Genomic DNA, 15,659 nt, shown 5'->3' on the forward strand with positions numbered 1-15,659 from the left:
CTGATCCCTCCAATGACCTCATTAAACAATGCTATGATTTAAAAAACCACTTCCCCAGAACATACTTAGCCATAAGCCATCTCGGTGGTAGCAGCATCCAGAATAGATGCCCTCCTGGATCTCGTGCTGCAAGGTGGTGGCCCCAGGTGCCACAGGAGTGGAAGTGACCTGGGTACTCAACATGGGCTTCTCTGCTGATAGACGCATATCATCCGGACCAGGATCTGGACTAGGAGGGCCACAACTTGGGCCTTCTATGTCACTAGTTTTATAATGTTCAGAGGATACCAAAGAAATGTCAGACAGTTCTGTTCGATCAAGTCCTGTGCCTATCTCCTGGAACTGTTGGCCTTCACCAAGGTCAAAATAGGTGCTAGTCAGGAGCAACATCTCTCGGTCACCTAGAATATCTGAACTCTGTCTGTGCAGAACACCCACATCTAAATCTGAGCCCACCACTGACAGAGAAGGCGTCTCACTGAGTTCAGATGTAGTACAGGAACAATGTGATGGAGTGCGGTCTGTCTGGTCATTGAGAAAGAGCTCCCTGAGGTTCCAGGAACAAGAATTCACATCAGCCTCCTGGGCTTCCCCTGCCTCCAGGACACCAGGGAGGTCAGTGGCCAAAGCATAGCAGGCTGAGGAGCTGCCTAAGTGGCTAGCATGTAGGTCTTGGCTTCCCAGATCACAGAAGGGCACAGGGGCAGTGAAAGGAGGATATTCTGCTGGGACAAGCTCCATACAGGGAGTGCCCATAGTTCCCTCAAAGCTCGACTTGGATAACTGCTCCTTAATCAAGCAAGTCTGCAGCTCTTCTCGGTCATTTCTCACTCCTGGCCATGGTTCATCCAGAGTGGGTGTTCCAAGCAAGACACATGCCATTCCAGGGGGGCTGGGAGCCAAGTCCTGGCCTCGCTGCTGCAAGGTCTGCTCACTTCTATACTGTGAGCAGTTTGTCAGGAAGCTCCCTCCTGCTTGCTGCCCTGTGGTGTGGGGCTCAGGCATGGTGGCATCAGCCCAGGAGTTAGGACCGCTGGGGCTGCTGTCACCCATAATCTCCAAATGAGCTTCCTGATACAGACTGCATGTGTCCGCGCTGCAGCTTCTGTTCTTAGCTGGGACTAGAGGCTCAAAATTGTCACATGAAGCAGACTGTTTTGCATCCATTGGTTTGGACCTGCTTTCTTCTAAAAAACCCTTCCTGTAGCTCTCTGCTTCTGAAGGAATCTCCTTTCCCAAGACATGAATATGCTGGCCTGAAAGCAATAACTGCTCATCGTGGATTGGCAGGCTTCCTTTTGTGGTGTCTTCCTGGCCCTTGAGCAACAACCATTTCCTGTGGGTTAGTGGGCTTTCTTCTGAGATATTTTTCTGAACTTCAGATAATAAATGTTCATTAAAGACTGGAGAGGATATTTCTGGGGTAGCTGGCTTGTTCTGAGATAGTAACTGTCCACCATGGGCTAGCAGGTTTCTCTTTGGAATGTTTTGCTGGTCTGTGTGCAATGAATGCTCACTGTACACTGGGTTGCTGTCCACCCTGGAGACAGGAATTTGAATGACAGTCACTAGTGACAATGAGAGGTCATACTGACTTTCCCTCTATGAAAGACAAGTACAATGAATTTAGCATGGGAAATTTATGACAAAAAGTCCCAAATTTGTAACTAAATGAAAAAATAAAATATCTAAAATATTTTCATATAAATCTACATTTACCAAGGATGAATCAAAAAGCTACTAAAATGGATTTCAGAGTGTTTAATAAACTCACGACAGCAGACTATGACTGGGTCTCAACACCATTCAACACCTAGTTGCACAAAGATGAGGAGACTAGAGTAAGGACCAAGAAGGATGAGAGGAGCAGAGCCGAGGTGAGCACATTTAGTGTGAGCAAGCTGTGCAAGTAGGGAGGGGGCTGCTACATAGTCCAGGCAGAATGACCAACCTTGACCAGCCCTTCCTTCATTGTATCCACAAGCTTGCTGTATTGTATCTGCTCAGATCAATCATGTCTAAGGTCAAGCACCTGGTGATGAGATATACTACTGTGGTCTTGAAATGGAGATCAAATTACATGGCAGAAGTTCATGACAATAAGGGGAAAGGTCTATTTGAGGATGGTGCCACAGTGAAAGACGTTGTGGGTCGAGTTCTAAAGGTAAAGGCTTCCTGGAGAAGCAGGAATGAGATGAAGGTCTACAGAGAAGAGGCAAAAAAAACAGTCTACCCACTACTCTCTAGCCTCTCTGTCCATTCCTCCCATGTCACAGGATGAGTCTTGCATTCTCTAGGAACAGAGTACAGGGTCAACCAGAGGATGAAGGCTTAAGGGACGCATACCAGAAAAGCTTCATTGAGACTCTGCCAAGAGGTCTGGATAGTCCCTGGGCATGGTATCCATTCACCCTCTTGGAATCTCCAAATGCTGCTGGATGCTGGTGGTTCACCTGCTCCTATACCCTATTTACCCCAAACCCTGACAAATAGCTCTGGGATTTTAGAGACAGAGTAGAAGACCAGTCACATTCCATCACTTACATTACCTATGAGCTGACTATTACCTAACTGGGTGTTTAGTAAACTTGGAGCTCCCCGTCAAGGCACTTACCCCAGGGAGGACTGAGATGACGGAGAAGGAAGTATCCGGCATCCAGTTTCCAATCGTGTCTCAATCTTAGGGGAAACTTGTTTTCCTACCAGCTTCAGGGTCTCATCTTGTGATAACACGTGGTCACAGGCCAACGCCACATCTACCCTAGGATCTGACAGCAAAATCAAGAGTGTTTTCTATTCCCAACCACTGTGTTAAAATATACCTGTATCAAAACCTCAAATAATCTGACAGCCACACTTAACATGTACATCAGTACACCAATAGCTTCGCTTTCTACTAGCATTGATCCCTCATATTTGCTTCTGTTTTATCATTTTTCTCCCCTCCCTAGATTAGAGATCCTGCCCACTCCACATCACCTAGATTTACAGGCCCCAGCACTGCACAGGAATTCCCAAGAGATCAAGACACTTGAATCTGCAGAGCATCTGCAGGTCCCACTCTCTCAGTATCCTGAGACAAGAGATCTTTTGGGACAGAAAGCTTACACTATCTCTACAAACTAGTCTCTAAAGACCTTAAACTATGGGATATATGTGTGTGTATATATATATACACACAACAGCTATGTTACATAATTTAGAAACAGTTATGATAAGCTACAACAATTCAATCTTATACTACATGAAACTACATAAATGTATTGTTATTGAGGCACCTTCTTGTTTCTAGATAGGCTTGAGAGAGGGTTTCTCTGTGTAGCCTTGGCTGTCCTGGACTCACTTTGTAAACCAGGCCTCGAACTCCAGGAGATCAGCCTGCCTTTGCCTCCCAGAATGCTGGGATTACAGGCATGAGCCACCATGTCCAGCTCCAGATAGGGTCTTTCTATGTATTCCAGGCTGACCTCATATAACTACATGGCCTCAAATAACTGCAACCCTCCAACTTGGGATTACACATATACCTGGTTATAAATTCTCTTTAAATAGACAGGACTTAGGCCAGTTATTTGTATCTAACATACACACAAGTGATTCAGTCTTGGAGGACTTCCTAATTCCCTTCTAGCTGACAATATATTTGTTAAAAAAAAAAAAAAAAAAAAAAAAAAGACAGAAACAAACAAACAAGCCATAACCGTCCCATCTCCTAGGAAGGAAAAACGAGAAGCCTGTACAAGACAGCCTCAAATTAAGACAGAGCTTCTCAGACCTCTGTCCCCTCTTCTGGAAAGGTCACCAGTAGCTTCTTCTCCGTTCATCTCTATCACAGTGCCACCAACCTCTAAGGGGCTACAAAGCCACAGAAATGCTGTGGTGGAGGAGGCTATGCCTTACCCTGGGCCCCACCGGCCAGTTCCCAGTCCTGCTGGGCTTTGGAGTTCATCTTCCCACGCCCACTCTTGCTGCCAATGTCCAGGCAGTTGACCAGATCTGGCAGCTGTACAGAACTGTCATAAGCAAGGTCCATGTAGTGGTAGAAACCAGGAATCAGAAAAGTGATGTTCTAGGAAGCAAAGCAGTGACATTTCAGAACCTTCTAGGATCCATTCTGATCCACTGAACTCATCCTCTTTGGAAAAAGTGAAAATAGCAGCAATGTGAACAGTTCAGTCCTCAGAATGAAAAAGATCTGGATCACACGCATTTGACTAATCTACAGGTCCTCTTGCATTTGACATATAATTTACTTTTTTTCTTTATTTTTAGTAAAAAAGAAAAACCTAATACACTCTAAGGCAAGTTATACAAATACCTTTATGTCATCCAAGCAGACATCTGGCATTTGACTTCACATTTACCTAGAGCAGAGACCATGCTCACTGGGCTTAACTAACCAGGCCAAGCTAACATCTTAAAGCTTTTAGTCCAAGAACACTGATGTGCACCCATCAGGGGCCATATTAGCACACTAAGAACAGAAGATGTTACTTCTGAACATGTATGTGGCCCCATGCCTAAACAGCTGCCTGTGCCACAAGAATCCAAGCAACTCTAACCTCGATGAAGGTCAAGAATCTATACCTATGAAGCAAGCTGAAAGGCTCAATGCCTGTAATACTCTTGCAGAAAGCATCATCCAGGGATTCTGTTAGCTGCCGTTTAATCATATATAACTCGATTGAACTAAACTTTTCAGTTAGTTACTCTTTAGGGTTTTATTGAAAAGCAGAATAACCTCTTTTTAGAGCCTTGTGGGAGAATACTCTAACCACCTGTCATACATAGTCTCATGTTACCCAGCAGAAATGACAGGGAGAGATAAAGGCCTCTGCCTTAGAGGCAGTCCCCAAGTGGTCAAGGTGGCAAGTCAAGGGCCACAAGCATTTGCACTAGGGACCAGGTGAGCCTGGTGGGCTCTCAAAAGGTGTCAAAGCAGAGGAGGGGTATGCAGATGGCAAAAGCTGGCAGGGGTAGCTCCCAAGGCTGCTCTAGCATAGGGAGCTATGTATCCTCGCACAGAGCTCACACCACTGGGATCCATCTCTAGATAAGAGGTGGTGGGGGCTGTGAGGCATGACTTGTGAGGCTGAGGTAAGCCTTAAAAGGTAGGATGTTCCCATGAATGTCCAAACAACATCCAAGCCAAGAATGTCAGCCATCAAGCTTGCCCAGGGTTACCACACTCTGCTAGTGGATCGACCCAGTTGGCACCATGTAAAGCAAAATGGCCTTTCCATACTAAGGCTGGGCCAACAGTCTGATTCGTGGCCAAAGTGCATGACTTGCAGTGTGTTAAACATTGTCTGTGGAGGCTTGGACAAAGCTATGATGAGACTGCACCCTGCAGGTCGGGGTGAGGATAAAGGGGAAGCTAGGGCCTAAATTCTGCTGAGTAAGATGCCTACGCAAACCCAGACCCAGGAAGGGAAGTTTCAGAACCCCTTCTCTCCCACTGCCAAACACCAACCATGCTCAGGACATGTGAACAAGCAGTATCTACAGTGTGACCAAAACCTAGTTTAATAATGGGCAAGACCAGAGGCAGCTGGGTGACAACAGAGATCCCAAGCACAGGACCATCCTTTTCAGGAATGATCCAGGAGACAACCAGTCCAAAAGTAGCCCCTACTGTGGGGCCCATGAAGATGAGATGATTGCTTGTTGAGTGGAATGGATATAGCCTGTAAGTGTTACAACTTATCAGGCTCAGGTCCTATGACACATGCACAACAGTTTCCTCAGAGTACTGAGGAACTGGGAAACTACCTTGCCCAGGAGCTCGGTCTTTCCATAACCAAACAACATTAGTGCAAAGCTGTGGTTGACGCCATAAATTGTGCCGTCAGGCAGGAGGGTGATGAGGCCACTGATGGTGCAGAACACCCACACAGATGCCTGGTAACCTGGTTCAGAGGTAGCCTCACTGTCAGCTGCAGCCTCTCCACTGGGCTTGGATTTCAGCTTCAGACTGAGCGGGAAGGTGGTGCCGTCTCTGGCTCTCCCAACAGACCTTTGAATCTTGAGACTCTGAAAGACAGGACAGCCCACCTCAGGATTATAGCAGTACTATGTGGGCTCAGTCCTGAGCTGTGACATTTCAAATCCCAGCTCCACTCACTTAACTATGCTAGGAACATCTCTCATCCATGGCATTCTATCCCCTAGCCCCACCCTGGCCCAAGAATTCAGAACCTTGCAAAGCAGCAGTAGGTGGGGAGGACCAGGGTCCAGACCAAATACATAATGAAAGGACCACGGTACTTTAAGGTTTTATTGAAACACAGAATAACCTCTTTTTAGAGCCTTGTAGAATACTCTAACCACCTGTCACACAGTATCATTCCTAGCAAAGATGGACCCAGTCTCATCCCAAGCAGGCATCTGTACCAAACTACAGCCTGCTGGCATCCACAGGCGACAGCCATATCCTTAGCTCAAAGTATGAAAGGGTAAGAAAGAAAGCTGTCATGTTTCTCCAGCACCTCATAGTCTCAGCGAATGCAGGGTCTATCTATGAGAGTAGTTATGACAATTAGGGTCATCATGACAGTCTAGAACCACCTTCAAGACAGGCCTCTGAGCATGCCCACAGGAGGTTATTTTGACTGCAGTGACTGAGGTAGGAAGACCCACCCACTGTGGCAGCACCATTTCCTGGCTGGGAACCTGGACTGTACAAGTGGAGAAAGGAAGCTGAGCAACAGCGTGCAGCCATCACTCTCTGCTCCCTGATAATGATGCAATGTGACCAGCTTCTCCATACTCCTGATGCCTTAGATTGTGCCCTCAAGCCAAAATAAACCCTTTCTGTAACTTGCTTTTGTCAGAGTATTTTCTTTTCATAGCAATAGCAGTAGCCATGACTCCATACTTAGTCTTTTGTCCTTCCAATCTAGAGGCATTGGTTTCCTGCTGTCACTCTGAGGGACCATCCCATCTATCTTCTCAGCTCTTCCCCCAACACACAACCATTATATACTATCCTTACATTATATACTATCAGCTTCTTTTATTTGGAAGGCATGTAATTTTCCAATAAAGACTTTGAATACAGCCAGGCATGTGGTGTACACTGTAATCCTAGTACTTGAATGGCAGTGACACATGGAATCTGTAAGTTTGGGGCCAGGCTAATCTACACAGAGTTCCAGGACAGCAAGGACTACATAGAGAAAACGTGTCTCAAATAAAGTAAAATAAAATAAAATACAAACAACTAATACAGTATTCTTAACCAGGATGAATCAGGTTTCAGGTAAGAGCCTGGATCTAAAAAAAAAAAAAAACAAAACTTTTTTTTTCCTCATTGTTTCAGGGACCATCCTGGAAGACATGAGAAGTTAGGGACCTTGTTGGATGCCTCGTGGCTCATCTACTCTGACCTGAAAATAGTGAGTACCCAGTCTATGAGTACTGAGTAATGAAAATTCAAGACCCACCTACCTCAGAGGAACTGCTGACCAGGACCCACTTCTGCCAATCCCACCTAACCCCAAGACCCACGAGCGCAGCAATGAAAGAACACGAGTTAGTTCCCTTGTATAGTTTCCATCTGTTCCCAGGGGAGATGGTGACTTGTTTTGGGCTAAGAACATACTTCCAGTGTCTTCTCTTACCATCTCTAGGACACCTGCCTCAGAAAATTAGAAGTCTGCCTAAGAGCTAGACTATAGGACTGCTGTATAGGACTGTTACCAACCAATGCCCTGCCAATCCGTTAGCTACTTCCTCAGAGTAGAACAGAGAATGCAGAAAAAAGATGGGAGCAGGGCTGCATGTCATGAACAAGAAAATTTGACACATATAAGCCAGCATAGAGGATCGAGTTTAGAGAACCACATCTGGGGAATATTCTGTATGGCTTCTCTTTTAAAAACAAACAAAAAGCAAGCAGACTGTGATGACGCATGCCTGTAATCCCAGCACTCAGGGAGGCAGAAGCAGGCAGATCTCTGTGAGTTTGAGGCCAACCTAGTCTACACAGTAAGTCCAGGACAGCCAAGGCCTCACAGAGAATTCTACCTGTCTCAAAAAAACAAACAAACAAACAAACAGACAAAAAAAAAGAAAAACTTACTTCTCTTACAAAGCTCTGTTGGCAGTGCTGTTGGTTGGCACTCTTAATCCCAGGGTCATGGGTTCAAGCCCCACATTGACGCCAAATATGTTGTAGAATGGATATTAGACTCTAGAGAACTTCCCTACCCTAACTAGTTCCCAAATAATTGAGACAGAGACCTTTTGCATTTATAAAAGCTTTAAAGCACCATAGCTGAGCAGATATCAACCCTCTGAGCTATTTTGCTATTTCCCAGCTACACACCTCAAGTTACCTGCCATAGTTGTTCCTGCCTGGGCTGCTTCTGTTCCATCAGGACAGTTTTCATGGCCACATGCTCATGATCCATACTGCCCATGGCTGCTTCCTTCTCTCTAGCTTCCTTTCCTGCTTCTCTCTCCTGCCTCATGGCCCATCTCACCCCAAGCCCAGGAACTGAAGCTCTGCCTACTTCTTGTCTGCCCAGCTATAGGCTATCGGCAACTTTATCCGTGAGCAAAGTTTATACAACATCACCTGATGTATGTAAGAATGTGCTCTTATGGATAGCAACAAGATCTGGGAGCCAGTATTTTGAATCTGAATACACTGCACCAGACTAACCCCCAACATTGGTCAAAACAGCTGTCCAGTCAGTCCATTTCCAAAGGCACAGAAATGACAGCTGGTAAAGCCCTCAGGTCCCTGAATGGAGGCCACACACTAGCTGAAAAATGGGAACCCTAAAAATTCAACATGAGTCAAGCTTCCACCATACCCCAATCTCTCATCTCCCGTCTGAGATATGGCTGTCCACCTCCAGGAGGTGATGCCTGATTAACAAATACCTAATGCCGTTCAAGCATAATTTCTAAATGCGTCTTTGAGGGTGTCTCCAGGCATGTCTGTGATTCTGAGTGGTCTGAATAAAAAAAGTCATGCTCAATGTGGGCAGCACCATACAGTCAGCTCAAGGTCTGAAGAGAAAATGGGGGAAGGACTAATGGGAACCTCTGTTTTGAGATGCCTCGTGTCAGAACTCCAGGCTCTCTGGGCTTTGAACTCTAGGACTTCCCTCAGAGGCCCTCCAGGTTCTCAGACCTTCAACCTTGGGTGAGGGACACCCAAGGCATACACCAGGGTCCCCAGGTTGGTATAATAGCCTCATAATTACAAGCATCAGTTTCCCCAAACTCATCATGTGTCTCTGTACAAAACCCTATCTGTTCTGTTTGGAGAACTCTATCAGGGTACAAGGTTTCCCTACAGATCAGCCCATCCTCTGGGACCATGGAAAGAGAGGGCTGAGGAGACAAGGCTAGTCAGCCAAGAGACCACTCAGACTCTAGACCTTGGTTGAGCCACAAAGTTCAGAGAATTAAAGCTAGAGCTTGTCCTGGACAAGAATGATCCTGAAGTCAAGTTACAGGGTCTAGTCTAAGAACCCAAGACGCAACACCCAGTGCAGATGGTTGAGAACCTACCTTTGGGATGTGTTGGCCAGGAGGAGGGAGCTGCATGTATGGAATCAAGTCTGTGACATACTGCCCAACTACATCCTTTGAAGATGTGAACCCATGGAGATGAGCAAAGAGACTGTCACATGATGTGATAGTTCCCTGGGGGGAAAAAAAGCAATGGTCCTGACAGAAGCTTCTCACACTTCTTTAAAATTCACTGAAGGTTATGCTCTAGTGTTTATAAACTAAATGCAAGAACAATGTTACAACTTCTGCAACCAAAATGCAAGAGGCATGTCATGGGCTTTCACAGGAACAATAACATTTTCTCAAGTACTCTCCAAAAGCCCACACCAGAATCTTCAGTAACAACATCCCAGTTCATGCTCAAGTACTATTCTAAAAATGTGACATCTTTAAGCTTAAGAACAATCCTAAATAGCTAATCCTAAGAAAACTTGTGACATCTGTGACTGGACTCCTTGCCCAAGCATGCAGTTAGTAAGGGCCATAGCCAAGACAAACTTCCAGTTAGCTCTGGTACTTCCTTCCTGAAGTTATGAAAGGAAGAGAGAGCACTGTGTTAACAGAAGATAGCTGAGGTTTTAAAATACACTCACATCACTCTGGAAGGCAACCCAGGCCGAGACCCTCTCCACAGGCTCCAGAACTACCACACAGCACAAGCCACCATCTTGTTGCAACCTCTTTATCCACACAGAGACTGGAATCTTCTCACCGCTTCGGCTGACAATGTCCACCTGCAGACACACATTTACTGAACCAGGGTGCACAGCATCTGCAGTGTGGACCCTGCAACTAGCATGGGAAAGTGCTTCAGGAGAGACCTTCCCCTGTGCATTAATGCTTCAGTGCAGTTAAGCTCCACCCACCTTTCAGAAATCTACCACAGTATAAATGAGGTTGTAGTCCTTGGCACTACCATCGAGTGATTTTTTTTTTTTTTATCAAGAGAGTTTTCATAGTCAATGTGAATGGCTAATCTTTGATTGCCACACTTGACTGAGAAACATCTAGCAAACTCTTGAAGCACACACAGGGTTTATCTATGATGGTACTTGAAGAGAGGACTGGTGTGAGTCAATGGACCAAGAAGGCCAAAGAGGCTGAGTATATGTGGAAAAGAAAAGCAGCACAGAAGAAAAACCTCACATGCACACTCAGCTATATTTTTGCTTTGTACTGGTACGTTTTGTTGCTTTTATTTGTTTTAAAACAGGTTCTCATGCATGAAAGGCTAACCTCAAGCCCCCTACATAGCCCAAGCTGGCCTTCAAATTCTTGTCTCCTATGTAGTGGGATTATAGGTATAAATTATCTGGCTTTTATGACTTGAGTGTGTGCTTTTTGCTATTACTATCATTCATGGACACTGAACTCCAGAGTAGTCACCCTTGAATAGTGCACACTTGCATCAGCAACTTTCCAGGGGGCTTCATCCTCCAGACTGAGGTTGCAACATCAGTGCCTGTGGTTCTGAGGCATTTGGATTCCTAAACTGAGTAGTGATTGGTTCCACTGATTCTTCAGCCTGCTTAGTTACTATAGAACTATCCAACTTCCAACCATGCGAATAAATTTATTCAGATACATAGTTGATTTTGTGCTTCTAAAAAACTGACCAATATACTCAGCTTCACAGTAAAGATAGCAGAAAAAAAAAAGGTAGTATCTTAAGGAAATAAGCACCAAAAGCTGAGAGACAGCTCAGTCGTTAAAAGAACTTGCTGCTCTTCCAAAGGATCTGAGTTCAGTGCCACATTAGGCAACTCAAAATTGCCTATAACCCTAGATCCAGGGGCTACCACACCTTACTCTGGCTTCCCTGGATTCCCATATATATGTGTACATATACATACACATACACATAAACAAAAATAAGTATTTTTAAAAGGAAAACAAAATAAAGAGGCATGAACATGTGCTGAAGGCTATAATTATTTTCTTAGTAGTAATCAGCTTCTTAATCCAGTAATTTGTTGATACAACTGTCTGTCCAAGTTCTTGTGCCTGGGGCTCAGGCCTCAGCATTCAGTAATTCAACTCACCTGCCAATGTCCCAGATATACCCAGCAGCCTAGGAGGGAGAAACAAAACTCTCCAAACAAAACACTCCCATCCCACCACCAAACACACAGTAAATAAATAGAATGTGTGGATTTAAAGGTAAGAATCAGGTTCAATAACACAATTATATCATTTTGGAGGACTTAGGAGATGGTTCAGCAGCTAAAGTACTTGCCATACAAACCTGAGAACCTGTGTCAGGATCCTCAAAGACTCACTTAAATGCTGGGTAAGAGTGGAGGCCCATCTGTAAGTCTATCCTCAGAAGCCGGTCTAGACCCCAGAGCAAGCCAGCCACCAAGACTAGCTATTAGAGAGAAACCTGGGTCTAACTGAGAGGCCTGCCTCAATGCATAAGGTGGGAGAGGGATGAAGGATGGTCCCTGACACCAAACTCAAAGCTGCCACATGCATGCACACACACATTAAAAATAAAATAAAATTTTAAAATGGGGGGAAATTATATCACTTTCCTAGGACTCTCACATGATATCTGCAGTATTATTTTTAAATGTAGTCCAAGCCTCAACCTTTACCAAAACATGGTGCTCTCCAAAGACAGCAAAGAATCACAGCCATTATATATAATCTCTTTTCTCATCTGAGGTAGAGAAATAGTACCATGTAATGGAAGTTTTAGTTTCTTAAAAACTGTTATGTTATGGAAAAATGTTTTTGTTTTAATCCCAAGTGTGGGATTTTAGTTTGGGCTTTATTTTGTCCACAGCTGATAACTGCTTTGTGTGGGGCATGGTCTTTGACAGCTGGTAATGGCATGCCTCGTGGGGCATGGAAAAGGGCGTGATCTAGAGCCCTGAGGATATAAATATGAGAACCCAGAAAGAGAAAGTGTGGCGGGAAGTGGAGGCATGTGGCGAGTGGCAGTTTGGAGAGACCAGAGCCAGATGGCGTGGCAGTTTGAAGACAGAAAGAAACATTTCAACACAGCAATTTGGAAGAGAATTCTTGCTGCTTTTGCTGTTCATGAAGAACTGGTATATCCCCAAAAGAACATAGCCAGGCAAAGTAAAGGGGTCTCTGCCCCCTCTCCCCACTAACCTTTTCTCTCCTACCTAGGGTTGGGGGGTTGGAAGAGAGAAGCATTAAGGAACCCCCAAAAAATAGAGCTTAAAAATGAGCACAACAATACCAAGACCAAGTTTCAGTGAAGATGCTAACGTTGCAGGTGCTGCCAACCTCATGGCAGAACAGGTCAAAGTCAGAACTGAGGCAGAGAAATGGAGGCCTTCCCTTTATATGCTACTCTTGACTTAAAGGCAGGGAAAGCATCCCTCTAACCCTCCAACTCAGCCCTATGCATGCACTCATTCAAACCTATGCATGAGCACATACTCACTCACCACTGTGCCGAATACCACTGCAGCATGGCCATCAGCCTCTACATGTTCCTCGCTGAGGGCTTCCACCACTTCGGAATCGGACTTGAGGAAGAACTGTGCAAGCTTCTGGCCAATCAGGTCATGACTGCTATACCCTAGGAGGCTGCAGGCTTTGTCATTGGCAACCAGAATCTGCAGAGTACACACATATCACCAGCAATTCCTCAGGCCCCTAGAAACAACCAAGGAGAAAACAACACAGGAAGCAACAAGGAGGCCCAAGACCTGCCCTTTCCCAGTACTGCCTCTAGGATAGCAGTTTTCAACCTGTGAGTTGAGACCCCTTTGGTAAGCCTCTATCTCCAAAATATTTACATTATGACTCATATAACAGAGGCAAAATTACAAAGTAGGAATAAAAATGATTTTATGTTTGGGGATCACCGCAACATGAGGAACCACATTAAAGGGCTGTTGCAGCACTAGGAAGGTTGAGAACTGTAGCACCTTCCCATCAGGGGCTCAGATAATGATGCTCACACTATGCACCTCAGGCATCTTCACCTCACAGATACAGCCAATCACAACTAACTATACCCAGGACCTTCTACCAGTCAAAACAAGCACATGCTAAGCAAGAATAGGAAGCTAGAAAATGGCTGGAGGGATAGCTCAGCAGATAAAGGTGCTTACCATCAAACCTAACAACTTGACTTCAGTCCCTGGAACCCACAAGGTAGGAGAAAACTGACTCTCATAGGTTATCCTAATCTGCACATTCACACTGTAACACACATGTGCCAAAACACACACAGACATGTGGTATGACCAATTAACCTAAAAGGCTACAATGAAAATGTAGAGATTTGTATCACACTCCACTCCTGCCTAACAGTCTCAGCTCCTATAGAGATGAATCAACACGATACAAACACATTTCATTCAGGCACTGAATGTCACTTACATTTAAGCATAACAAAGCATGCACCGCATCCTTTCTATCAAACCTGTCCTAAAAGGATAAATTCTTATCTCTTTGTAATCATATGGGTAAAACCATCTATTTTTCTAATTACACTTAAAACACAAATTCTTCTATTGAAGGGACCACATTTGACAACTTCAAATCCACAGCCATGCTGGGCCTCAAACTGCAGCAAATACCTCTGTGGTCTTGGCATCCACGGTAAAGACAGCCTTGTTGGGGTTGCACACAGGGGTCGAGAGCAGGGGTGCAGAGCACCCTGTAGCCAGGCCACGCAGCAAGGAGCAGCAGGATGTACTGCCCAGTGGCCCAGCTGCAGGGTCGGCATGCTCAAGTGCAGCAGTGCAGTGCAGTTTGCTTGTGCAGATGTTTTGGGCAGCCAAGGATGAAAGACAGTAAGAGCTCCACCTGTCCTCTGTGAGGAAAGGAAGGACAGAAAGTATTAGATCTCAAATGGCTGCCAGAACAGGCCTCTAAAACAGGCAGAGTACACAGCCTACACAGGTCTCAAGCACTTGTTTAACCCACAGTGCTAACACACAAGCTGTCACTGAATGAGCCTTTCCAAAATAGCCAATGGGCCCTCAGCGGCATGGATCAATATTCTCCAAGAAGTTCAGACAGCTCAAGATAAACATTCTGTGTATGTCATAATCTTAAGGCCTTGCCCTTCAATCCCAGAAAGTTCTTGCTTACAATGTCTCCTCTCAAATATCAGTCACCTCTAGCCACTGGCCTGGCCACTTGTTCCTGGGAAATGTCATACAATTCAAAGACTACCTGTTGCCCACCCCTCTGCCTGCTTCCTCCCATGTGCTTTTTCCCCACCACTTAAAGGAGATGTTCACAGGCTTCCAATGGCTCCAAAATGCTCAATTAGTGAACCCCAAATCTTCAAACCACTCCACCTACTTACTAGAAGCACTGAGCTCCTCTTCAACTACCACCTCCAGCCAGACCCCTATTTAAGCACCTGAGTGGCTTTCCCTTCCCCACCTCTCACCACCAACTGACCCACCCCACCCATTCCTTGGTACCTTTACTACCCTGGAAAGACAGTATTTTGGCCCACACACCTGTATCTAGCTCCAATCATCTCCAAGACTCAACTCCCCGTGCCTCCCACTCTGGCTTCCATTCTTCCTAACCACACACATATAACCTGAGTCTTCACCACTCTCCTGTCCCATCCTTTCTCCTTTTCTCTATGTCTATCATCTAAATCAAGACTTCCTCAGGACATGGCCTTGGCTTAACCTTCCAAGGCCACTCACTTAACCCAGTAGTGACCATGCCAGTGACCTCCTCACACCTTTACTTCTTGCCCCTGTTCCCTGGGCAGATGCCTGTGGTATCCTCTTGAAACCAATCTACCATAGCAACACTGACACACAGAACCTGGCCAATGCCAGGGGATGCAGCCTCCTGGGAAGCTGTGGCCTCTGCCTTGCTTTCGGCAGCACCACTGGCCCTCTCCCAGGATCCACTGTTCACACTGTCCCAAGATACAAACACCAGCTGGGCCTCAATATGTGATGCCCCAGCAAGCTGCTCTATGACCTCAAGACAGGATCCTAACTCTTCCCCGTGCTCTGCCTCTTGCTCCTGGACACCGCTGTCATCCTAAAGGATTTCCCTGCTGTCTAGATCCTCCTCAATTTCAAGCACACACCTTGCTGTTCCTCAGTCCTCCCCACCCACAACCCCACCACTCTGTCACACAACATTAGACAGGCTTTTTC

General features: G+C 45.6%; 1 protein-coding gene across 2 annotated transcripts in view; it reads right to left on the reverse strand.

Moving 5' to 3' along the window:
* The window catches only part of Pask (PAS domain containing serine/threonine kinase), a 34,748-nt gene that overhangs the window by 13,887 nt on the left and 5,202 nt on the right, over positions 1–15,659 (reverse strand). For both annotated transcript variants that reach the window (XM_060368908.1, XM_021632021.2), the window contains exons 3-10: positions 14,097–14,332; positions 12,954–13,124; positions 10,125–10,265; positions 9,529–9,663; positions 5,773–6,033; positions 3,901–4,069; positions 2,615–2,768; positions 66–1,540 (exon numbers count right to left, since the gene is read on the reverse strand). In XM_060368908.1, coding sequence (XP_060224891.1) covers positions 66–1,540; positions 2,615–2,768; positions 3,901–4,069; positions 5,773–6,033; positions 9,529–9,663; positions 10,125–10,265; positions 12,954–13,124; positions 14,097–14,332 — 2,742 coding nt within the window. The remainder of the gene's footprint in view (positions 1–65; positions 1,541–2,614; positions 2,769–3,900; positions 4,070–5,772; positions 6,034–9,528; positions 9,664–10,124; positions 10,266–12,953; positions 13,125–14,096; positions 14,333–15,659) is intronic.

The sequence above is a fragment of the Meriones unguiculatus genome, chromosome 15 (assembly GCF_030254825.1).
Source record: "Meriones unguiculatus strain TT.TT164.6M chromosome 15, Bangor_MerUng_6.1, whole genome shotgun sequence".
Classification (NCBI taxonomy): Eukaryota; Metazoa; Chordata; class Mammalia; order Rodentia; family Muridae; genus Meriones; species Meriones unguiculatus.